The following is a 27,896-nucleotide window of genomic DNA, read 5'->3' as shown; positions in this document are numbered from 1 at the left end:
ATTAGCAAATGAAAATCTGCCTTACACAGATCAAATCTCTAACACTAACTCAATTATGTGGCGAGAAAGTATAAAACCCAAATCAAATTTTGTACCATCTCCAACAATTTCCCCAGAAGTTCAAACATTTAGCAAAATTGTATGTAACCAGATTGAAAAACTACCATCAATCATATGGCAAAGCAATATTTCCCAACCAGAAATAAAAGCACTTGAGGAAATCAAAACATGGTCAGATGTAGTGATAAAACCGTCTGACAAGGGCGGCAATATTGTTCTATGGCCTAAAGACAAATATTTAGCAGAAGCACTAAAACAACTAAATACTACAACATGCTATAAACAATGTTCAATCCACATGAAACATATATCGAACAATACAACAAAATGGTACTAAAAACTTGGAAAGAATATATTATTACTAAAACAGAGAAATATTATCTGATAAAAACCAATCCAAAGATTGCCACAATCTTTATACCAAAAGTACATAAAAACTTATCTGAGCCACCAGGAAGGCCCATAGTATCAGGAAATGCAAACTTAACCAAACTAGCCAGTAAATATATCGATTTGAGACTAAGAGAATACCTATCAACTAGATTGCGAGTTTTGCGTTATGAGGGGTGCAGTGCTAACTTGCAGGTTAGTGTCACCGCTCACTTCCCTACAGCGCTGGTATTACAGGTTTACAAAAACCCGGCACTAGCAGGCAAGAAGTGAGCGTAGAGCAAAATTGAGCTCCATACCGCACTCCAATACCAGCGCTGCTGAAAGCTGCGGTGAGCTGGTTTTACGTGCTCGTGCATGATTTCCCCTTAGACATCAATGGGGAGAGTTAGCTGAAAAAAAGTCTAACACCTGCAAAAAAGCAGCGTAAAACTCTGTAACGCAGCCCCATTGATTCCTATGGGGAAACTAAATTTTTGTTTACACCTAACACCCTAACATGAACCCTGAGTCTAAACAGCCCTAATCTTACACTTATTAACCCCTAATCTGCTGCCCCCGACATCGCCGACACCTACATTATACTTATTGACCCTTAATCTGCCGCCCCCTACATCGCCGACACCTACATTATACTTATTAACCACTAATCTGCCGCCCCAACATTGCCGACACCTACATTATACTTATTAACCCCTAATCTGCTGCCCCCAACATCGCCGACACCTACATTATATTTATTAACCCCTAATCTCCCACCCCAATGTAGCCGCAATTTACCTACACTTATTAACCCCTAATCTGCCGCCCCCCAACGTCGCCGCCACTATACTAAATTTATTAACATTTAAACCTAAATCTAACCCTAACCCTAACACCCTCTAACTTAAATATAATTAAAATAAATCTACTACCATTACCTAAATAATTCATATTTAAAACTAAATACTTACCTATAAAATAAACCCTAAGCTAGCTACAATATAAATAATAGTTACATTGTATCTATCTTAGGTTTTATTTTAATTTTACAGCTAAGTTTGTATTTATTTGAACTAGGTAGAATAGTTACTAAATAGTTATTAACTATTTACTAACTACCTAGATAAAATAAATACAAATTTACCTGTAAAATAAAACCTAACCTGTCTTACACTAACATCTAACCTTACACTACAATTAAATAAATTACATTAATTAAATACAATTACCTAAATTACAAAAACCCTCCACTAAATTACACAAAATAAAAAAAGAAATTATCAGATATTTAAACTAATTACACCTAATCTAATAGCCCTATTAAAATAAAAAGCCCCCCCCCCCCCCCAATAAAAAAAACCCTAGCCTAAACTAAACTACTAATAGCCTTAAAAGGGCCTTTTGCGGGGCATTGCCCCAACTAAATCAGCTCTTTTACCTGTAAAAAAAACACAGGGAGTGCAGAATTATTAGGCAAGTTGTATTTTTTGAGGATTAATTTTATTATTGAACAACAACCATGTTCTCAATGAACCCAAAAAACTCATTAATATCAAAGCTGAATATTTTTGGAAGTAGTTTTTAGTTTGTTTTTAGTTTTAGCTATTTTAGGGGGATATCTGTGTGTGCAGCTGACTATTACTGTGCATAATTATTAGGCAACTTAACAAAAAACAAATATATACCCATTTCAATTATTTATTTTTACCAGTGAAACCAATATAACATCTCAACATTCACAAATATACATTTCTGACATTCAAAAACAAAACAAAAACAAATCAGTGACCAATATAGCCACCTTTCTTTGCAAGGACACTCAAAAGCCTGCCATCCATGGATTCTGTCAGTGTTTTGATCTGTTCACCATCAACATTGCATGCAGCAGCAACCACAGCCTCCCAGACACTGTTCAGAGAGGTGTACTGTTTTCCCTCCTTGTAAATCTCACATTTGATGATGGACCACAGGTTCTCAATGGGGTTCAGATCAGGTGAACAAGGAGGCCATGTCATTAGATTTTCTTCTTTTATACCCTTTCTTGCCAGCCACGCTGTGGAGTACTTGGACGCGTGTGATGGAGCATTGTCCTGCATGAAAATCATGTTTTTCTTGAAGGATGCAGACTTCTTCCTGTACCACTGCTTGAAGAAGGTGTCTTCCAGAAACTGGCAGTAGGACTGGGAGTTGAGCTTGACTCCATCCTCAACCCGAAAAGGCCCCACAAGCTCATCTTTGATGATACCAGCCCAAACCAGTACTCCACCTCCACCTTGCTGGCGTCTGAGTCGGACTGGAGCTCTCTGCCCTTTACCAATCCAGCCACGGGCCCATCCATCTGGCCCATCAAGACTCACTCTCATTTCATCAGTCCATAAAACCTTAGAAAAATCAGTCTTGAGATATTTCTTGGCCCAGTCTTGACATTTCAGCTTGTGTGTCTTGTTCAGTGGTGGTCGTCTTTCAGCCTTTCTTATCTTGGCCATGTCTCTGAGTATTGCACACCTTGTGCTTTTGGGCACTCCAGTGATGTTGCAGCTCTGAAATATGGCCAAACTGGTGGCAAGTGGCATCTTGGCAGCTGCACGCTTGACTTTTCTCAGTTCATGGGCAGTTATTTTGCACCTTGGTTTTTCCACACGCTTCTTGCGACCCTGTTGACTATTTTGAATGAAACGCTTGATTGTTCGATGATCACGCTTCAGAAGCTTTGCAATTTTAAGAGTGCTGCATCCCTCTGCAAGATATCTCACTATTTTTGACTTTTCTGAGCCTGTCAAGTCCTTCTTTTGACCCATTTTGCCAAAGGAAAGGAAGTTGCCTAATAATTATGAACACCTGATATAGGGTGTTGATGTCATTAGACCACACCCCTTCTCATTACAGAGATGCACATCACCTAATATGCTTAATTGGTAGTAGGCTTTCGAGCCTATACAGCTTGGAGTAAGACAACATGCATAAAGAGGATGATGTGGTCAAAATACTAATTTGCCTATTAATTCTGCACTCCCTGTACAAACAGCTTTGTAGCGTAAAACTCATAACTACTAACTTTAGGTTGTGTTACGAATCTTGCGGTATAGGCTGTACCGCTCACTTTTTGGCCTCCCAGAAAAAGCTTGTAAAAAAAAAAAAAAAAAACATAAAGAACTTCCTGATAAAGTAACATATATCATAGTAAACCACATGCATAAGTTCACAAAGTAACAATATAATCGCAACCAACATGCATAAGTTCGCAACATGTAACAGAGTATAGCATAAGGCTTCAAATGCAAAATGTATCCCCATTGGATGCCTAAACATGATTGACATGCAATCCTACCAATCAGAATCAAGATAATTCCTCATGATCATCCAATCCCACACACAAGGTGGGATTTATGAAACAGTAAATAGATTTACCAAACAGCCGGCATGTAACCCCTCTGAGGAAGCTTGAGCGAAACATGTGTTAGGGGTCTGGCTTCAGAGAGTTCATACTCTAATTTCTTTTAACCGCTTACTCTCTATGATAACTGTTGATTGCTAATAGCTTGTAAATGTGTGTTCTATTCTGAGATCAGATATTGTGCTATGTTAGTGAAACAAGTCAGTTAAACGTTAATCTAGCCCCCGCTATAGAAGGGGCTTAAGCAGACAGAATGTATTACACTGAATAGCTGTGCTAAAGTTAACTGTGCAAGCAAGGACTTTATAATTACAGATAGAGTATTAGCTTATTAGCTTTAATCTCGCAATCTGACATCCAACATATTAACAGGTCCTCTTGTTTCAGCATTATTTCTGAATTTATTAATAGCCGGCTGCAAAAAATATTGTTTGTATCTGACTGCTTGATATTATACAAACCAAGTACAATTTTTCATATTTAGATACATGACTCTCAGAGGTATTATTCACATACCTATGCTTTATATTGATATCGAGAGAGTTCAAGCAGATAGAATCTATTACATTGGACAGCTATGCTAAAGTTAACTATGCAAGCAAGGACTTTATAATTGCAGATAGAGTATTAGCTAGATAGCTTTAATCTCATAATCTGACATCCAACATATTAACAGGTCCTCTTGTTACAGCATTATTTTTTAATTTATTAATAGCCGGCTACATAAGATAATGTTTGTATCTGACTGCTTGATATCATACAAGCCAAGTATAATGTTTCACATATAGATACATAATTCTCAGAGGTATTATTCACACACCTATGCTATATAGTGATATCTAGATAGTTTAAGTGTTTTTAAACGCGTATGATTGAATAGTTAAACCAATAAAGATAAAGTATGAATGGTTAAAAATCGTTCCTGTATTATTCAGTGAGAATTTTTCCTAAATAATTGCAGGGGTAAAGCACACTTTTTTTGTTACAGACTTTGTAACTAATTTATCCATTAGTCTCCTTAGTGCTATATTGCCCCCCCCCCCCAACAGGTGCTTGTTGATTACAAAAATATTTGGCACCTATAGGTACTTACCATTAGTACTACTTTACCTACTATCTTACTATATATTTGCTGGTGTTAAATGGGCCACCTTTTTAATGGGATTAATTTAAGCTCAACTGGAGCTTTTAGTGTAAATATATTAAGATTTATATAGGAACTTGATGGACTTCTGTCTTTTTTTCAACCTCTTTTACTATGTTACTATGCTGCTAAGTATTTAAAAAAAACAGCTAAAAATGTTATCATACATAAAAAAAGGATTGAGGGCAAGATTACAAGCAATCACAAAGTAAGTTATTTTGTACACAACCTTGTGCATAGAATGACACACAATATGGTATTACAAGTATATGGTTAAAATGTTAACCATATTATTTTTTAGCTTGCCCTATACTTTTATAGCTTACCCTATACTTTTATAGCTTACCCTATACTTTTTGTAGCTTGTCCTATACTTTTAATGAATATTGAAGAGAGTGCTATTACTACGCTCTGTGTGCTCCTATGACAACTGCTGAGTTAAATGTTCCCCTCATGCACAATCCAAAATTCCACTTTAAAATAGATCTTTTTGATGCTAGAAGTAAACAAATATCATATGCATAACAAAACACAATGCTATGGATATATTTAGACTTAAAACTTAGGAAACATATGTTTAAAAAGGTTTTGTGGCAGGATTATAGACATATGGTATATGACAAGGGACAGTACTGTGGAGTCAAAGGTGTGGGTGTGTAGATAGATATTTGTGGGTGGCTATGTATGTGTTAAGTATTTTATGTTTAAGTTTCATTGAAATAGTGTAGAAAATAAATAAATAAATGAAGAACGCCACTACTTGAGCAGATTTTTACACTCCCTTGGGCTTATTGCTGAAGCCTTTTCCACCATAAATTTGGAGCCAATCTGGATTTTAATCAGGATGTCCATTTTACAGGACTGGGAGACACAAGTTTCAGAGCTAAAGTTGTTTTGCTATGCATAAATAAGCATTTTATATTACTTACAACCATAAAGGGCAAGATTACTAGTGGTGCGCTAACAGTTACACATGAGCTATAAGGGGTTTATCGCGGCTATTTGTGCACAACGGGTTTTCCGTTCGTATTACAAGTTGAGCTCAATTAAAGTTAACACACGTCAGGTTAGCACAACTTTTTAGCTCTAGTTAACTCTTTCGCAAAACAAAAAAAGTCACACAAAACACATTGAAATTACATTACAAAGTACACTTAAACTTATAATAACACAATCTAATAAGAATTATTCAAAAAAATTGCACACAAAAGTAAAAAGCGCTCAAAGATATCAGGTCTCAGGTATTAGAAAGAAAATCAAAACAGGCAAAAGGCTTTAACATTGAGATACATACATATACAGTACATGTCTAAATATATATATATGTGTTCATATGTATTTGTTTTTTTTGTGTATATACGTATTTATGTATTTATATGTGTATATACAGTATGTATTTACAGACATACTGTATATGCACATAAATACATATGTATACATATATATATATATATATATATATATATATATTTATATATATATATGTGTGTGTGTGTGTGCATTGGAGCCCTTTGCAGTTAAATAGATGAAAACATGGAAAAGCATATTTATGCAATATTCGTATGTAATAGTGTTATACTGTGTATTAACTGTAAATCTTTCACATTCCAATGTTCAGCACATAGCAGAATATGTTCTATGCATTTAGGAATAGATATTCCTATATAAATCTGTATATATCAATACTTCTATATAATCATGTATGACAGAAATATATGACAGAAAACCCTTGAACGCAAAATTCCTTTAAGAAATATTTCTAATTTTAGACCAAAATAGACTTGGCTATTTAATTATGTTTAAAATGTACTTGCTTACTTTAATCACAAACCATAGTTTGCCTCTTACTGAATATACTAACTGAACAATGAAATGGTTAAAAACCTCATACTAGGCATTTATAATAAAGATAACAATCTTATTGTTTTCATCTTAGGTGCCATGTGCCAAAGCCCTAACCAACTACAAAGGCTATGCACCCAGTGACCTGACTTTCAATAAAGGAGACATTATCGTGTTACGGAGGCAACTAGATGAAAAATGGTTTTATGGTGAATTAAATGGGAGTAACGGTATCTTTCCTGCCAGTTCTGTGAAAATTCTATGTCAACTTCAAGAGCCCCCTGCACTCTGCAGGGCATTGTACAACTTCGAGCTTAAGGACAAAGACAGGGGAGAAAATAAGGCCTGCCTGAAGTTTGTAAAGGTATTATAGTGTATTTGTCATAGAACCAAAACCATGCAGTGCTATTCTAAATGCTGTTATTTATATTGTTATGCATTTCTCATATTCTGTAACATGAAACAAGGGTTTATAATAAATGTGACAACACAACAATGCATATTATCCAGCAGTATTAATGCTCTGTGCATATGAGCTTACAATCTAGCAGTATATGTGGTGTCATTTCTCAACTAATGTTAAACATTTTATATTAGCAAACCGCTGCCCTTAAATTGATATCTGTCATCACAAAATACATTTACAAAGAAATACCTTTCAAAATCAGCTGTAAGACGTGTTTAGTAGATGAACAAATGAGGAGGATGAATTATTAAAAGGACAGGAAACACAAATGTTTACTTTCATGATTCAGATAGACCATAACAATTTGCTTCTATTATCAATTGTGCTTTGTTCTCTTGGCATCCTTTGATAAAAAGAATACCAAGGCAAGCTCAGAAGCTGGGAGCTAGCTGCTGATTGGTTGGTGCACCTCTCATCATTCTCATATGTGTTCAGCTAGCTCCCAGTAGTACACTGCTCCTTTTTAGTAAAGGATACCAAGATAGTAAAGCAAAACTAATAAAAGAAGTACATTTACAAAGTTATTTAAATTTGTATGCTGTATCTGAATCATGAAATACATTTTTGGTTTCATGCCACTTTTAACTTATAAAGCAGCATGGCAAATATGACTGTTTGCACATTAATCTGTGTACCCTCTCTTTTCTTTAAAGTGGTTGTGTACTGTAACATCTTCTGCTCTTTTAATGTATTCCTAATGATTTATTTCACCTGCCAGAGTTTATTCAATTGTTTACAAACACCTGCTTTATCTTTATTTTGTTGCCACCTATACTGAAACTTTCAATACTGCAGTATTAGCATTAGAAACGCTATGGACTAGATTACGAGTGGCGTGCTATCATTTGCACATGTTTTTTTTTTATTGCTGTTTGTGCACAAGTTAAATGTTGCCCATATTACAATGATTACCGTGACTTGCAAGGAAAAGTTATAAGGACTCAAAGATATGAAATGTCAGGTGTAAGAAAAAAGGGCCAAAAGTGCTTTTATATGGGGATCCATAGGAGCACATGTATAAATATATGTATGTATATAAATAGATATGCATGTATTTCTATACATATGTACAGTATCCCACAAAAGGGAGTACACCCCTCACATTTTTTTTTGTAAATATTTTATATCTTTTCATGTGACAACACTGAAGAAATGACACTTTGCTACAATGTAAAGTAGTGAGTGTACAGCCTGTATAACAGTGTAAAGTAGTGAGTGTACAGCCTGTATAACAATGTAAAGTAGTGAGTGTACAGCCTGTATAACAATGTAAAGTAGTGAGTGTACAGCCTGTTTAACAGTGTAAAGTAGTGAGTGTACAGCCTGTATAACAATGTAAAGTAGTGAGTGTACAGCCTGTTTAACAGTGTAAAGTAGTGAGTGTACAGCCTGTATAACAATGTAAAGTAGTGAGTGTACAGCCTGTATAACAATGTAAAGTAGTGAGTGTACAGCCTGTATTACAATGTAAAGTAGTGAGTGTACAGCCTGTTTAACAGTGTAAAGTAGTGAGTGTACAGCCTGTATAACAATGTAAAGTAGTGAGGGTACAGCCTGTTTAACAGTGTAAATTTGCTGTCCCCTCAAAATAACTAAACACACAGCCATTAATGTCTCATATATGTATGTATGTAGGTACATTCTATTTAGAGAAACAATGATGTACACAGGCACTGCACATATTTTATTTATTGTTCTATATTAAGTATCATCTTACCTGAAAGGACATAATAGAAAATGTTCCACTTGGAATACCAATGAACAGATTTTAAATAAACTATAATCTGAAGCATAGAAAATGTACTGTACTTATATATAAAGACACAAATGAGCAATGTGTTAGCTATAATTTATGCTATTGCTTTGCCCTGAGCAAGTGTCAAAATCTGTCTATGTAATGCAAATCTAAATCTATTTTTTGTTCTTGTTTTTTTTTTTTAAAGACACAGACAGATGCATATTTAGAACTTCCTCTAAGTGTCTCTTTCCTATGTTTTACTTTCTTCCCCTCACAGTTTCACACCATTACACTGTAGCTTCTTGAAGAATCCTATTGCTGTTTTCAAACCAAAATACTACAAAACACTTCAATCTCATGCAAGATTCCACATGGATGAATGGTGGGCCAGATTAATGCATGGGAGGGAATCAGACCTTATATGTAATATGTATATTAAAAATGTATATAGCTAATTGAGGCCGTCCAATTTGATAATGCAAACTAGCAATTAAAGGATGATTAAGGGCCCTCCGTACGGAGCTTGAGGGCCCATGTTTCTGGTGAGCCTCCAGGCTCGCCAGAAACACCACTTATGAAGCTGCGGTCTAAAGGCCGCTGCTTTATAACCCTGTCCACCTGCTCTGATGAGGCGGACAGGAATCGCCACAATTCAACCTGATCGAGTATGATCGGGTTGATTGACACCCCCTGCTGGCGGCTGATTGGCTACGAGTCTGCAGGGGGCGGCATTGCACCAGCAGCTCTTGTGAGCTGCTGGTGCAATGCTGAATACAGAGAGCGTATTGTTAAATAGGCCTCATAGTATATTCTATATAGTAAAATATAAATAGTATACAATGAAAAAATAGTATATATATATATATATATATATATATATATCTTATGGAAAATGTCCAACTGAGTTACTTTGAAATCTCTCCTTAAGGGGATATTGCCAAGTATGATCAATCAACTGCATCCTCCAAAAATCCCAGACCTGAGGCACTTCACAAAGTATACTCCATATAACAGAAAGCACTGCTACAATCAAAAATAGGGCCAGATTACAAGTGGCGTGCTAAGAGTTGCCCGCAAGTGATATCGGGTTAATCACGGCTGCTTGTGCACGTCGGAAGTAGCGCGAATATTACAAGTTGAAAGTAAACGCGACCGCTTGAGAGCAATTGAATTTAATATGTGTCAGGATAGTGCGACCTCAAAGTACATTAAAAGTACAGTTACAATAATAATTTTAAAAAATTGCATAACAAACTTATTAGGACTCAAAGATATGAAGTCTCAGGTGTTATAAAAAAAAGGTGTGCAAAGGATTTTAACAATGAGATACATACATAAACATATATATGTCTAAATTTATATATATATATTTATGTGTGTGTGTGTACATGTGTATTTATGTATTTATATATGTATTTATAGACCTATATACAGATATAAATACATATATATAAATGCATTGGAGCCCTTTACTGTTAAGTAGATGAAAACATGTAAAAGCATATTTATGCAATATTCATATTTAATTAAGTGTTTAACTTTGCTGTAAATACTTCACATTCCAATGTGCTTCACATATGTGAATATGTTTTAAGTATTTGTAAATAGATATTCCTTTATATAAATAAATATATATTGAAATTTGTATTTATGAATATGTGAAGAACATTGTAATGTGAAATATTAATATTTTTATTTTGGGTTAACGCACGTGAGAAAATGCAATCAGGTTTGCGCGCTAGTAGGGTATTGTTGTTTTTTCACTTTTTGCGCTCCATTGATTTTTATGGGGGAATAAGTTAACACGATCGCGATATTCGAAGTTCGGCTTTTTGTGTGTGTCAGGCTAGCACGCAAGCAAAAACCTTTTACTTTCAACTTGTGATACAAGTGTTACCCAGCGTCCACAAAAAGCTTACTAGCAGAGTTAACGCGCGAGCGGGAGTGATACATAGCTCTCCACTCATAATCTAGCCCATAGCCCACTTGCCAGCGTGCATGGCAAGTCTTGTAAACCAGCAAGTCAGCATTTATCCCTAGAAAATGGCTGCTCACAAACATGCATTTCTATTAAACATTAACATCTCAAAAAGCTAATTTGAAGTAAATTGCTTGAGTATATTTGTTGTTATTAAGTGTTGAAAGAGGTACTTTTCAGTATTAAGCAATAGGGAAATGATTAGTAAAACCCTAAGGCAACAACTGCTATACCAAACTTTATGGAAATTTGACATGAAAATACATTTTATTCTGCAGTATGTGCTTTTCCTTGCTTGATGGCAGGAAGTGAACACTTATTAGAGATAGATTAATCTTTAAAGGAGCATTAGTTTGTATATGCTTAGTTGAAAATAAAAAGTTGAGGAAATCAGTAGTGTTTTCACATAATTTTTCACAACCAAAATTGCTACATGAAGGATGTAAATATGGCAACTGTTTTTACTTCCTGTGCACCTTATTTTACTGTCCCCATGTTGTATCTGCAGCCTAATGACTGCATTGTAGATAAAATGTAAGTTTACAGGAGCCTTTACATTAAGCACACTTAACTCTCACTTATAGGCATCTAACGCACAGTGACTTTATCCCCTACAATTTAAATCTCCTGCAACCCTGTATACACATTGTAACTAACCAGCAACACTTTTAGCATAAAAGTAATCCCGAGCATAAATAAAGATGACACCCATCCTCATAGCACTCCCCATGCAATTTTCAGAGGCACACAGAGACCATAACTACAATGCTGGGGGTTTATCAAGGCAGTGACACACCACTCTCATAGTCATTGTAACAGCTCACACTTCCCCCTCACTGATACTACACATCACAACACCCTCACTGTAAACAGACCACCCTCACTGTCACTATACACACAACACCCTCACTGCACACAGGGCACTCTTATTGTCACTACACACAGCATCCACAATACACACACATCATTCTCTGCATATACAACCTATGAAATGTGATGACAAAAATATACATTAATGCCATAATAATAACATATATATACTGTGTATATTGTATAGTTGTATACAAAAGTTTAGAAACCCCTGACAATTTCTATAATTTTCATTTATAAATAATTAGTGAAATGAGGTTTATTGGATTAACAGAACATGTGCAATATGCATCCAAACGAAATTAGACAGGTGCAGAAATTTGGGCACCCCAACAGAAATATTGCATCAATATTTAGTAGAGCCTCATTTAGGAGAAATAAGCCTCTAGACGCTTCCTATAACCTGTAATGAGTGTCTGGATTCTGGATGAAGGTATTTTTGACCATTCCTCCTTGCAAAACATCTCCAGTTCAGTTAGGTTTGATGGTTGCCGAGCATGGACAGCCCGTTTCAAATCACCCCACAGATTTTCAAAGATATTCAGGTCTGGGGACTGGGATGACCATTCCAGAACATTGTACTTGTTCCTCTGCATAAATGCCAGAGTAGATTTTGAGCAGTGTTTTGGGTAGTTGTCTTGTTGAGATATCCAGCCCCGGTGTAACTTCAACTTCATGACTGATTCCTCAACATTATTCTCAAGTATCTACTGATATTGAGTGGAATCCATGCGACCCTCAACTTTAACAAGATTCTCAGTACCAATGACCTACTTACAGCAAAATCAAAAGGCCACTTCTCTCTGCTTATCCTCCTTGATCTGTCCGCAGCCTTTGACACTGTTGACCACCCTATTTTGCGCCAAACCCTCCAATCCTTCGGCATCTGTGACAAAGCCCTTTCATGGCTCTCTTTCTACCTGTCAAACCGTACCTTTAGTGTAGCCTTCTCTGGGGCCTCCTCTGCTCCGTCACCACTTTCTGTCGGCGTACCGCAAGGCTCGGTCCCCTTCTCTTCTCAATCTACACGTCATCACTAGGTTCCCTAATAAAGTCCCACGGTTTCCAATATCATTTGTATGCCGACGACTCCCAAATCTACTTCTCTGCACCAGACCTATCTCCTTCCTTGCTAACCCGTGTCACTAACTGTCTTTCTCACATCTCTTCCTGGATGTCCTCTCACTACTAAAATAGTTGGATAATGCGCCTGAATTGGTCATTTTCTAATGGATTAATTTTTCTAATTTTTCAAGTTTTTTCAAGTTTTTTAAATTTTTCATTTTTTTACTTTTTTATTTTTTCACTTATATCTTTTGAATTTTTGAACGATTATGCACTGCTAGCACGTGTATTATTCTTCCCCATTGTGGGTTTTCACAAATTTATTGGTCAACACCATTTATTGGCCCAATACGTCTACACTCGAACACAATACATTGTTCTACATTGTCTATACCTGTATTCCATATCAGATGGTCTAACACCATTGATTTTAGCCAATTTATACATTTATTGTTTTTATTCTGTTGTCATGTGGATCCACTTATTTTATTTTATTTATTTGTAATAAATAATTTTACTTGTCACACTTTACCTTGCCATTGGCACTTTGAACATTCTACTTTTTATATTGTCCTCTCACTACCTCAAGCTAAATCTCCACCCCCAATCTCTCTATAAATGTCGATAACTCCATCATTACCCCTACCCCGCATGTCTGATATCTCGGGTCACATTTGATTCACATCTTTCTTTCACTCCTCACATTCAGTCCTTGGCTAAAGCCTGCTGCTTCCACCTTAACAATATCTCTAAAATTAGACATTTCCTTACACAAGACACAACTAAGATTTTAATCCACTCTCTCATTTTTTCCCGCCTCAATTACTGCAACTCTGTCCTCTCTGGTCTCCCCACCTGCCGCCTAGCTCCTTTACAATCCATAATGAATACCTCTGCCAGACTCATCTTCCTTACACGTCGCTCTTCATCTGCTACACCTCTCTGCCAATCCCTTCACTGGCTTCCTCTTGCCTCTAGGATCAAACACAAAATTCTCACTCTGACATACAAAGCCCTCAACTGCACTGCTCCCCCCATATCTCAGACCTTGTCTCCAGATACTCTCCCTCCCGTCCCCTTCGCTCTGCTCATGACCTCCTACTCTCCTCCTCTCTTGTTGCCTCATCGCACTCCCGTTTACAGGACTTCTCCAGACTGGCTCCAATTTTGTGGAACTCTCTGCCTCACCCCACAAGACTCTCCCTTAGTTTTGAAAGCTTCAAGTGCTCCCTAAAGACTCCACTGTTCAGGGATGCATACAACCTATGCTAACCTTACTTTATACCAGTTCCACTCCTCCATTGCTATCCCCTGAACCCCCTTAGCAGGGCCCTCTACCCATTTGATCCCTATAATTGTTTTGCTGTACTCCCACTTTGTTTATAGCGCCGCAGAATCTGTTGGCACTCTACAAATAACTGATAATAATAAAATATTTTACTTGGCCTGCCACGTCTGGCCTTAACAAGAACTGTGCCTGTGGTCTTCCATTTCTGCAATATGTTCCTCACAGTGGACACTGACAGCTTATTTCTCTGCAATAGCTTTTTGTAGCCTTCCCCTAAACCATAATGTTGAACAATCTTTGTTTTCAGGTCATTTGAGAGTTGTTTTGAGGCCCCCATGTTGCCACTCTTCAGAGGAGAGTCAAAGAGAACAACAACTTGCAATTGACCACCTTAAATACCTCTTCTCATTATTGGATGCACCTGTCTATGAAGTTCAAGGCTTAATGGGCTCACCAAACCAATTGTGTGTTCCAATTAATCAGTGCTAGGTAGTTACAGGTTTTCAAATCAACAAAACAACAAGGGTGCCCAAATTTATGCACCTGTCTAATTTCGTTTGGATACATATTGCACATTTTCTGTTAATCCAATAAACCTAATTTCACTACTGAAATATTACTGTGTCCTTCAGTTATTTGATCAAAATTAAATTGCTGATCCAAACACCTAATTAGCTATAAATGAAAATCATGGAAATTGTCAGGGGTGCCTAAACTTTTGCATACAACTGTGTATATATATATATATATATATATATATATATATATATATATATATATATACTGTATATATCATGCGTGCATGATTAAAATATGGTATTTATTGTCCTATTTTTAAAAGGAACAAGCATAAAATCTCACAAGTCCAACAATGTATGGAACTTTCATTGTAAAAAGGTTTGAAGATATTGAATCAAACAATATTGAATCTGGTCCAGATAAAAATGTTGTGGCAGCTGTTGAACGATCCAATACATCAAACTTGCTTTTTCTTAAATTTACAATCTGGACCAGAATAATAATTATAATGAGTTATAGTTACATATTAAATGACTACATTACCATGGAATTTGAATCTCTTGACAAGTCTGCAAGATTTACAAAAAATATTTTATAGAGATTAATTAAAATTTAAATTAATCACCTTTGCTTTTAATATATACTTCAAAAACCAATAACAGATTATTCTAAAATTATAGTTTGTTACTTTACTGTCATTGTGGAATGTTGTTCCATGGGCAAAACAAGTATAGACAATCCTTTATGTAATAAATCCTGTATTAAATACTATAGATTTCCTTTTTATAGTTACAGCAATATTGTTGCAATGTTATGTATTTTGAGCTGTAAGAATGTTTATAGTACCAGGTTTTCATGCTACCAACATTTGACACATTTATGTCTAGCAGTAACAACTGGTGATTGCATAGGTTTTAAATGTTTTTGTTGCTAATCCCACATAAGACAATTTACAACCATAATTGTATTTAGTTCATTATCAGCATTTTGCTATTTTGTCTTTTACCAAATCAATGGCACTACTTAGTAGAATTCCTTTATGTCACACAGTTAACAATGATATGGACTGGTGCAGTATATATTCTTCATACTAGAAATAAAGGGCATTAAATAACTATCCCTAAATATACACATAATTGCCTAATCAATTAAATAAATTAAAATAATAACTAGTATTTATATAGCGCCTTTCTCCAAGTGGGACTCAAAGCACTTGCTCTCGGAATTAACCAAATCAACAGCTGAATAGTAATAGTTGTTATTATTACCCAATTTAATCGTACTCATTTTATCGACCTCGGAAGGATGAAGGACTGAGTCTGCCCTGCCGGGATTTGAACCTGTGACCTTGGATCTTTAAAACAGGCTTTTTTGTAGTCAGGGCATTTACCAGCCTAGCACATAATATTTGTAACTCTTTCTTTCTAGAAACATATTACTGTCAACATAGTTATTCTACATGCAATATGTATATGGAAAATATATGTGCATACTTGTTTATCAGCATGTCTGGTATGTTAAGTATTAGATAGAACTCAATAAAAAATAAACATATTTTTTTAAAAAATAAATTATAAATATAAGCCAAATATTTATTTGTCTTACATAATAGCAAGTAAGCTGCAGTTTGAAGGATAAGATATGTTTTTACCCATACAAATTATTTTAAACATTAATCATATTTGTTGCCTGATTTTTTAATAATCATACCTAGGTAGCCTCTGGAGCAGCAGTGCACTACTGAGAGCAAGTTAATAATGGTTGGCTACCCAAAAATGCCTCTTGTCATTGGCCCAACAGATGTGTTCAGCTAGCTCCCATTAAAGCATTTTTGTTCTGGGGCTGACTTTAAATGTGTTAAAATCCCTTTGCATGGGTTTAACAAGTAGTTTTATACAAGAAAATGAACAATAATACAATACATTTCTGTTAAGACTTTTATGACCCATAAAGTTTTAAAGCTTAAAATAAAAAAATGTAAAAAAGTTTTTTTTGTTTTTTTTTATTGAACTTTATGGGGTATTTTACAGCACAGGTATCTGAGGGATTTTCCATCTATTCATTGTCAACAGATCAGCTATCTGCCCCACCAAATAAAGCATCATTGTTCGGCTTATTATAGAAAGTTCACCCATATAGACTATGTTTATCTAAGGTTTAGTAGATTAAATACCTATAATTTAAACAGTGATGCTGGTCATAAATTGAAATGTCTCTGAGCAATGACAAGCCCTGTATACTCGTAAAATCAAAATTACCATAAATGTGTTTCTGTTCTAAATATAATTAGGTCAGTATCCAAAATAACTTATGTTTACGCATGTTACAACCTGCTTTGTGTCTTACAGGATGACATCATCAGTGTGATTCGGAGAGTGGATGAAAATTGGGCAGAGGGCAAATTAGGAGATCAAGTGGGCATTTTCCCTCTCCTGTTTGTAGAGGTATGAAAAAAAGAACAAAATATTTGTAATGATTTAAAACTTATTCTCTTTCTGCATTTGCTGTGAGTTGATTACATTATATTAGAACTGATAAATAATATATTAATATATTATTTTCAAAGCATTTTTATTTTCAAAGTAGGATAATGTCAATATTAAAGGGACACTAAAGTCAAAATTAAAGATATAGAATAGAATTAAGAATAGAGATAGAGCATGAAATTTTAAGCAACTTTCTAATTTACTCCTATTATCAAATTTTCTTCATTCTCTTGGTATCTTTATTTGAAATGCAAGAATGTAAGTTTAGATGCCGGCCTATTTTTGGGGAGCAACCTGGGTTGTTCTTGCTGATTGGTGGATAAATTCATCCACCAATAAAAAAGTGCTGTCCAGGGTCATTGACTAATAAAAAAGCTTAGATGCTTTCATTTTAAAATAAAGATAGCAAGAGAACGAAGAAAAATTGATAATAGGAGTAAATTAGAAAGTTGCTTAAAATTGCATGCTCTATCTGAATCACGAAAGAAAAAAATTGGGCTCAGTGTCCCTTTAAGCTTTTCTGATTCAGATAGAGCGCACAATTTTAAACAACTTTCCAATTTGCTTCTGTTATCTAAATGTGTACAGTCTTTTTATATGCACCCTTTCTGAAGCACCAGCTCCTACTAAGCATGTGCAAGATACACAGAATATACGTATATGCATTTTGTGATTGGCTGATGGATGGCTGTCATGGTGCAGTGGGAAGGAACATGTAGCTAACTATAACATTTTGCATTGTCTTTTGTTATGCATATATAGATTATGCTGTTCTACTGTGTTTAGGGGTCCTTTAATCATTTAGAGCATGAAATTTTTTTTTTATTTACTTGCATTACCTATTTTACTTTGTTCTCTTGGTATCCTTTGCGGAAGAGTATTTATTGATATTCTCTGATGCAAGCACGTCAAGTACTGTAATTGCAGCAGAGTTTTCAACAATGTTCTTAACAAAGTTATACACTTTTAAACACTAGATGGCAACAGTGTATAATATTGAAAACACTGTTGCCATATAAATGCTTAAAGTGAAGGTAAACTTTGATGAATGAAAGCACGTTTTTTAAAAATACTATTAAAAACAGGGGCACTTTCATTCATCAAAGTTTACAAAGCAGCCATTTTGTTTAAAAACTTCAGCAATGACTAATCCGGCTCCCTCCAATCACGACATGGCCTCAGGCAATGTTTGCTCTGGGGGGGAGCCGTTATTGGAGGAAGCTGACATTGCTGCCGTATGAAGAGAGGATCTGCGTGCAGGGGAAGCTGCTCCGAATCTGAAGTGGAAAGAGGTACGTTTTTTTTAAACAAAACGGCTGCTTTATAAACTTTGATAAATGAAAGTGCCCATTTTTAATAGTATTTTTAAAAACCGGGCTTTTATTCATCAAAGTTGACCTTCACTTTAAGATACCTGCATGCAATTGAGTATATCTAGCTATACCCTTCACCAAAGAATATTAACAGAACAAAGTCAATTTTATATATTTTTAAATCATGATGGATAATAATTTTGCTACCTGTTAAGGTGAACTTATTGTAAATATAACATTGTTGACCGCAGCATCAGAAAAGATTAATATTAAAATATCACAGTTTGTAATACGAAATATTTGTTTACACCATTAGTAGTAATGTTTTGTAAAAGCTAGAAGCAATTTTTATCAACTGTAGAGGTTTGATACGGTTATAAATAGATTTATGCTGAAACATAAGAGCAGCCATACAAAAAAAAATGGATCGCTTGCTCTAGAAATGCAATGTTTTTATATATTATTAGTAAGTATAAGTATTTAAGATCTGGAAATTGTCGTTCTACAAGCGTAGACTGTTCTGTTTACCTTTTAAATGCTAAAAAAGGCTAATATATCAAAAACGAACTTGTATATTCATTGATTAATTATCAAAACTCAAATATTTAGGCCTAGATTACAAGTGGAGCACTAAATATCGCTTACGTGCAAGCGATATTAGTGCTCAACTTTGTAACACCAGCGCACGATAATGTGCGCTGGTATTATAAGTAAATCACAAGAGCGTACTTCCATAGGCTCCTATGGGAGCCTCATTCTGATTTTGTCAGAGACGGTGTAAGAACCTTGCGCAGTGAAGGAGGTAAGTAGCGCAGCAATGGGCAGCATTTTTAAATATATGTATATGAATACATATATATTTACATTGTGTTCTATGAGAGCACACAGTTCCCGTAGACCGCAATGTAAAGGCACTTTTCAGTGTCGCTTTTTTCCCCAACACCCAACTCCCACCAACTTTAAAGCCCCAAAACTGCCTAGTGCATTTTTTTTATTTTTTTATTAAAAAGAAAATCTGCTTTTTTTAATAAAAAAATTACAATGCCTATCTAATATCTGGTTAATTTTAGGAGCGCTATTGGCTGGTTTATGATTACATGGCAGCAAACAGGCACATTTTCCCATTTGCGGGCGCGTGATAATTTAGTGCTCCACTTGTACTTTAGCCCTTAGTGTGCATATGATTATGGATGGCCAAATATTTCAGAGCTTTTGTTAAAAACGATTCATTTTGAGCACATTTGTTCATTCAAAATAATAATTGGCAAATTTTTGCCAAACAGTCCATATTTAATTAATTTTCCCTTTATTGAAAATAGCATTGGAATGTCAAAAGAAATGGTCAAAGCTGGTGTTGTGAAATCAGTATTCAAATGTTGAAATGTTACGTTTAGTATTTGAATTTTAACATAGTTCCTAGAGAAATATTCAAATAGCAAAAGAAATATCAAGGGAAATATTTCTTCTGCAGTTCAAATGTCAACATTGGAAATTTCGCCAAAACTGTCAATTATTTAATTTAAAAAAACACCTGATAGAAATTATTTGTGAAAAAATATCAACTACATATGAAATTTCTTATATTTTGTAGCCGAACCATGCCGCAAAGCAACTACTGGAAACAAACAAAAGCAAAATCAAAAGAAACAGTCTAAGCAGTAGCTCTTTTACACTAAAGAGGTTACCGTCAAATGCTAAATCTTCTGAATCTGCGACATTGAGCAGGATGCCCGAAGGAAGAAGAAAAAGTCCCAGGCAATTCTTGATTACAAATGCCCTGAATACATTCAATAAGATGGTTCATTCTCCAGGAAGCCGACAGACTCCAGAAATCAGCACCCCTATTCTCATCAGTTCCAGTAATCCAACTGTCATTGAAAAAGCAGATATTTTACCCGGTTCACAAATTCAGGTAAGATAGACTACTTTTTGCATGAAATGTATTTCTGCAGGTTAAAATAGCCAAAGTAACACTGTGGGGTCAATTTATTAATGTGTGAGCGGACATTATACAATGTAGCGTATCATGTCCGCTGCACATCGATAAATGCCGACAGCATACGCATTTATCATTGTACCAGCAGTTCTTGTGCAATGCAGCCCCTGCAGATTTGTGGCCAAACGACCACTAGCAGGGGGTGTCAATCAACCCGATTGTATTCGATTCAGGTTGATTTCTGTCCGCCACCTCAGAGCAGGCGGACAAGTTATGAAGGCTCGCCGGATACAAGGGGCATCAAGCTCCGTACGGGGCTTGATAAATTGACCCCTTTATCTTACTGTGATACTACTGTATATGTTTTTAATAATGGTCTTAGCATTTTATTTTGCAATCATATAGCACAGTTATATCTTTCCTTTCTACATGAGAGCCACATTGGGTTTTAGAAATGTTTTTTAAAAAGTACCACATTCCTAGATACATATGTAACAGAGTTTCCCATAAAGTATAGGAATAAGCCATTTACAGAGATGAAAAGCAATCTATGTATTTACCTTATGCATGGATTTGTTGCAGGGGAGAAGTAGTTTTTATTTAAAGAGATACTGAGCCCTAAATCCAGCCACCAATCAGCAAGCGCTATCCAGGGTTCTGAACCAAAAACGGGCCAGCTGCTAAGCCTACATTCCTGCTTTTTCTAATAAAGATACCAATAGAACAAATAAAAATTGATAATAGGAGTAAATTGGAAAGTTGCTTAAAATTGCATGTTCTATCTGAATCATGAAAAAAAAAATTGGGTTTAGTATCCCTTTAAAACCGAATGAAGACGTAGTATGCAACAATGCAACCATGTGCTGTACATAAGCACCATAGTGTGGTATATTGTCCCAGGGCAAGTCCGAGAAAATAATTTCAGATAGCTTGTATTTTTATATTTTTTTTTCTTTTTAATAAAAGATGATTGATGTGCTCTGAGACAATTGAATAGATTATTGTTGTTGACATTTTTCCTAAAATTTTCTATGGGATCACCATTGCATCCCAAATTCACAATCTGCTTTACAATAATATCAGCAACTGACAATTGTGTAATGGCACAAATTATGGGTCCAAGAGTAGGAAAGAATCATCAATTGTATTAATCAAAATCAAAGTTCTAAGTCTGGAACAATACTTGAGGAAAAAGAGGAAACTCTTAAAAACTTGCCTTTAAATATGAAATGGTCCAATATAAAATGCATCACTTTAAAATGTAATTCTCTGTTTTTTCTTGAGTCTGAATTACTGTTACTGAGGTTTAACAGTGTCATTGTAATGAAGTTCACAAATCAAATAAACAGATAATCAATGTGTTTTACCATAAACAGCTGAAATGAGAATTTACTTTATAATTACAACATTGTAATATATTCTTTTCCCTTTTTTTTATATTATGGGTTTATAAATAATAAAGCATATGGAAAATAAATGTATTTATATGCAAATACTTGGTAAAAAAAAAGATGATAAATTTATAACTAGTAACTATGTACTGCTCTTGTCTATGCACAGATATAAGCCTGGATTCCAAGACATGATCCGATATAGCAGCTTATGTCCGCTGCACATACGCACATACGGATACGCTGTCAGCATTTATCATTGCACAGGCAGATGGAGCACAGATAGAGATAGGGGGAGTCAGATGGAGCATAGATAGAGATAGGGGAGTAAGATGGAGCACAGATAGAGATAGGGGGAGTCAGATGGAGCACAGATAGAGATAGGGGGAGTCAGATGGAGCACAGATAGAGATAGGAGGGAGCCAGATGGAGCACAGTTAAAAAAGGGCAGTCATGGAGCACAGATATAAATAGGGGGGTCAGATGGATCATAGATAGAGCTAGGGGGAGTCAGATGGAGCACAGATAGAGATAGGTAGAGTCTGATGGAGCACAGATAAAGATACGGGGAGTCAGTTGGAGCACAGATAAAGATACAGGGAGTCAGTTGGAGCACAGATGGAGATAGGGGAAGTCAGTTGGAGCACAGATGGAGATGGGGGGATCAGATGGAGCACAGATAAAGATAGGTGGAGTCAGCTGAAGCACAGATGGAGATGGGGGGTCAGATGGAGCACAGATAAAGATAGGAGGAGTCCGTTGAAGCACAGATGGAGATAGGGGGCTCAGATGGAGCACAGATAGAGATAGCGGAGTCGGTTGGATCACAGATGGAGATAGGGTGAGATGGATGGGGCACAGATGGATATAGGTGAGACAGATAGTGCACAGATGGAGATAGGGGGAGTCAGTTGAAGCACAGATGGAGATTGGGGGAGACAGATGGCGCACAGGTGTAGATGAGGTAGTCACAGTGGGATAGCTGGAGATGGTTCAGGAGCAAAAAAACAAACAATAAAAGGGATCAGAAAAATTGGAATTTACACCTATGCCTTTTAAAGATAGAGTCAGATGGAGCACAGATAGAGATAGTCAGATGGAGCATAGATAGAGATAGAGGAAGTCAGATGGAGCACAGATAGAGATAGGGGGAGTTAGATGGAGCACAGATAGAGATAGGGGGAGTCAGATGGAGCACAGATAAAAATAGGGGGAGTCGGATGGAACAAAGATAAAAATAGAAGGAGTCAGATGGAGCACAGATAGAGATAGGGAGAGTCAGTTGGAGCCCAGATAGAGATAGAGGGAGTCAGAGGGAGCACAGATAGAGATAGGGGGAGTCTTATGGAGCGCATATAAAATAGGGGGAGTCAGTTGGAGCACAGATAGAGATGGGGTAGTCAGATGGAGCATATATAAAAATAGGGTGATTCAGATGGAGCACAGATAAAAATAGGGGGATTCAGATGGAGCACAGATAGAGATAGAGGGAGTCAGTTGGAGCACAGATAGAGATAGAGGGAGTAAGATGGAGCACATATAGAGCTAGGGGGAGTCAAATTGAGCACAGACAGAGATAGGGGGAGTCAGTTGGAGCACAGATAGAGATAGGGGGAGTCAGATGGAGCACAGATAAAAATAGGGGGAGTCAGGTGGAGCACAGAAAAAAATAGGGGGAGTCAGATGGAGCACAAATAGAGATAGGGGGAGTCAGATGGAGCACAGATAAAAATAGGGGGAGTCAGATGGAGAACAGATAGAGATAGAGGGAGTCAGATGGAGCACAGATAGAGATAGGGGGAGTCAGATGGAGCACAGATAGAGATATGAGGGAGCCAGATGGAGCACAGTTAAAAAAGGGCAGTCAGATGGAGCACAGATATAAATAAGGGAGTCAGATGGAGCATCGATAGAGCTAGGGGGAGTCAAATGGAGCACAGATAGAGCTAGGGGGAGTCAAATGGAGCACAGATAGAGATAGGTGGAGTCTGATGGAGCACAGATAAAGATACAGGGAGTGAGTTGGAGCACAGATGGAGGTAGGGGGAGTCAGTTGGAGCACAGATGGAGGTAGGGGGAGTCAGTTGGAGCACAGATGGAGATAAGGGGGGTTAGATGGAGCACAGATAAAGATATTAAATAGACCTTATAATTTTTCTGCCCCACACAGAAAAACGTAAAGGGTCACTGAACCCAAGTTTTTTATTTTGTGATTCAGATAGAGCATGCAATTTTAAGCAACTTTTTAATTTACTCCTATTATCAATTTTTCTTCGTTCTCTTGCTATCCTTATTTGAAAAAGAGGGCATCTAAGCTAAGAAGCCAGCCAATTTTTGGTTCAGACACTGGACAGCAGTTGTTTATTGGTGGTGGAATTTATCCACCAATCAGCAAGAACAACACAGGTTGTTCACCAAAAATGGGCCGTCATTTAAACTTACATTCTTGCTTTTCAAATAAAGATACCAAGATAATTAAGAAAATTTGATAATAGGAGTAAAATAGAACGTTGCTTAAAACTGCATGATCTATCTGAATACGAAAGAAAAAAATTGGGTTCAGTGACCCTTTACGTTTTTCTGTGTGGGGCAGAAAGATTATAAGGTCTATTCAATATCAAACGTATACATATGAGAAATGTGTGCAATGCAGGCACCTGCTTTTTAAAATGATATGAAAGGGCATAAATAACAAACATATGTTTTCAAATTCAATAAGTTTCCACAGAGGTGTTGATTGTTGTAGGGAACAATACATGTGTGCATTTTTACACACCTCTGATGGCCACATTGTCTGGACTCAATATTATTATTATCAGTTATTTGTAGAGTGCCAACAGATTCTGCGGTGCTATAACCAAAGGTACGATATGCAAGGTAATATTATAGGGAACAAGTTTATAGAGGGGCCTGCCAAGAGTTGCACTATTGTAAATCCGCTCCCATGACGGTGATCTACAAACAGCTCCGCTCATAGAGTTAAATGCTAAAGACTCCATATTATACTATAAACATTCTCTATACGCTTGCTGGAGAATTCCATTGTAAGCAAAGTGATCAGAAAGACAGAGGCTCTATCTACATTTATTTTATGGCGTTCATTTTTTCAGCAGAGCACCCTGCAACAGCAATCACATATAATTGTAGCATAAAATAGAGACATTCTGCATGTTTTTTAACAAACATCTAATAATGTTTTTCCTAAAATCTGAATAAATAGCAAATTACAAAGTTAAAAGTGGTTTCCATGCAAAGATGTAAACTTGAATATGTTTTTTTATGGAAATATGAAAGCTTTGACATATTTTTCATGCCTATCTGAAAGTTTTCTATTGGAGTACGGTATTGGTCCATACAAGGGCCCTACCAAGAGTTGCACTGTTATAAATCAGCTCCCATGAAAGTGATCTACTGCTGGGCTCGTAGGCTTACATGTTAAGGACTCTTCTCTATACGCTTGCTGGAGAATTCCAATGTAAACAAACCGATCAAAGACAGAGACACACAGAAAACAAAAAGCTGCAGAGTTAAATGTGGTTACCCTGCAAAGATGTAAACTTTAATGTTTTCCATGCTTACCTGAACATTTTCTATTAAAATACAGTATTTAGCCATACGAATCAGTTACAGTCATCAGTTACAGGTCATTGTGATGTCTTGCATTTCTTTTCGTTTAAACCTGAAAATACCCATATGGCTTGACTTAGCTGATATTTTTGAATCAAAATATTTGTTACTGCGTAAGGCTTCATTGAGTGAACACAGAAAGAAAACAATATTTTCCATATTTACTGGCTTCAATCACTCCCAACATTGGGCTAGATAACAAGTGGTGTGCTAATGTTAGTGCGGGACGTGATAAGCAATATCGTGAGTGCGCTAACTACCACGCCTATTACAAGTTGAAAGTAAATGTGTGTGCTCGAGCGCAAACAATATTTGCACTTACCAGATTAGCGCAACTAAAGACCTAGGGGCCTATTTACTAATGTGCGAGTGGACATGATCCGATATTGCGGATCATCTCCGCTGAACATCGATAAATTCCGACAGCATACGCTGTCGGCATTTATCATTGGTGAACTGCTGGTGCAATACCGCCCCCTGCAGATTTGCGGCAAATCGGCCGCTAGCAGGGGGTGTCAATCAACCCGATTGTATTGGATCGGGTTGATTTACGCCACAGAGCAGGCGGACAGGTTATGGAGCCTGAAACACGGGAAACACGGGACATCAAGCTCCATACGGAGCTTGATAAATAGGCCCCCTAGCGTTAAGTGTAAGAGTTAAAAAAATGTTCACCAAACACAACATAAATACATTACAATAAACTATTACACTCATATATACACTTTCTGATAAAAAAAAATATTTAATATAAATATTAATAACAATCGGCTAGATTACAAATGTGCGTTAGGGTAAAAAAGCAGCGTTAAGAGGTCCTAACGCTGCTTTTTTACGCCCGCTGGTATTACGAGTCTTGAAGGTTTAGGGTCACCGCACACTTCTTTGGCCTTACCGCAAAACGACTTACGTAAACTTCGTAAAGTCTTTTTTCTATAGGACTTCCATAGCGCTGATATTACGAGTCTGTCCTGGGAGGCCAAAAAGTGAGCGGTACACCCTACCCCGTCAAGAGTCCTAACGCATTTAAAAGTCAGTAGTTATGAGTTTTATGGTACAACGCCGCAACATAAAACTCATAACTAAAGTGCGAAAAAGTACACTAACACCAATAAACTGCTTATTAACCACTAAACCGAGGCCCTCCCACATCGCAAACACTATAATAACATTTTTAACCCCTAATCAGCCGCTCCGGACACCGCCGCCACCTACATTATATTTATGAACCCCTAATCTGCTGCCCCCAACATCTACATTATATTTATTAACCCCTAATCTGCCACCCCCAATGTTGCCACAACCTACCTACACTTATTGACCCCTAATCTGCCTCCCCCAACGTCGCCGACACTATAATAAACATATTAACCCCTAAACCGCCGCACTCCTGCCTCGCAAACATTAGTTAACTATTATTAACCCCTAATCTGCCATCCCTAACATCACCGCCACCTACCTACATTTATTAACCCCTAATCTGCCGCCCCAACATCGCAGCCACTATATTAAAGTTATTAACCCCTAAACCTAAGTCTAACCCTAACCCTAACACCCCCTAACTTAAATATAATTACAATAAATCTAAATAAATATTACTATCATTAACAAAATTATTCCTATTTAAAACTAAATACTTACCTGTAAAATAAACCCTAAGCTAGCTACAATATAACTAATAGTTACATTGTAGCTATCTTAGGGTTTATTTTTTATTTTACAGGCAAGTTTGTATTTATTTTAACTAGGTAGAATAGTTATTAAATAGTTATTAACTATTTAATAACTACCTAGCTAAAATAAATACAAAAGTACCTGTAAAATAAAACCTAACCTAAGTTACACTAACACCTAACACTACACTATAATTAAATAAATTAACTAAATTAAATACAATTACCTAAATTAAATTAGCTAAAGCACAAAACCCCCCACTAAATTACAGAAAATAATAAACAAATTACAGATATTTAAACTAATTACACCTAATCTAATAGCCCTATTAAAATAAAAAAAAGCCCCCCCCAAAAAAAAAAAAATTTTGCTCAACGCTCACTCTTAACGACGGGTTTCTGAAAACTCGTAATACCAACGCTGCATGTAAATGAGCGGTGAGACAAAACTGCTTGTTAGCACCGCATAGCCTCTAACGCAAAACTCGTAATCTAGCCCAATGTTTTATAAGGGTTAAAAGGGATATGGTATATGGCAATACATTTAACTGAAAATGGCTATAAAGTATATACAGTATATAAGTCTAAATATGTGTACATTGAGAACAGATTTGACACACACAGCAGAGATTCACTCCAAACACACTGGATTTGATGTAAAAGCCTTGGCCTGTTTATTCGCAAACAAAAGAACTAAATAAATCCTTGCACAGTGCTTCTTACTAAACATAATA

The 27,896-nt window shown here is 36.3% G+C and overlaps 1 protein-coding gene across 1 annotated transcript in view; it reads left to right on the top strand.

The window, feature by feature from the left end:
• SH3RF2 (SH3 domain containing ring finger 2) overlaps positions 1-27,896 on the top strand; it is a 311,164-nt gene that overhangs the window by 143,928 nt on the left and 139,340 nt on the right. The window contains exons 2-4 of the mRNA XM_053719846.1: positions 6,907-7,176; positions 17,085-17,180; positions 20,127-20,447. Of these exons, the coding sequence (XP_053575821.1) occupies positions 6,907-7,176; positions 17,085-17,180; positions 20,127-20,447 (687 nt within the window). The remainder of the gene's footprint in view (positions 1-6,906; positions 7,177-17,084; positions 17,181-20,126; positions 20,448-27,896) is intronic.

Source organism: Bombina bombina, chromosome 6 (genome assembly GCF_027579735.1).
Source record: "Bombina bombina isolate aBomBom1 chromosome 6, aBomBom1.pri, whole genome shotgun sequence".
Classification (NCBI taxonomy): domain Eukaryota; kingdom Metazoa; phylum Chordata; class Amphibia; order Anura; family Bombinatoridae; genus Bombina; species Bombina bombina.
This window is presented reverse-complemented; position numbering and strand designations above follow the sequence as displayed.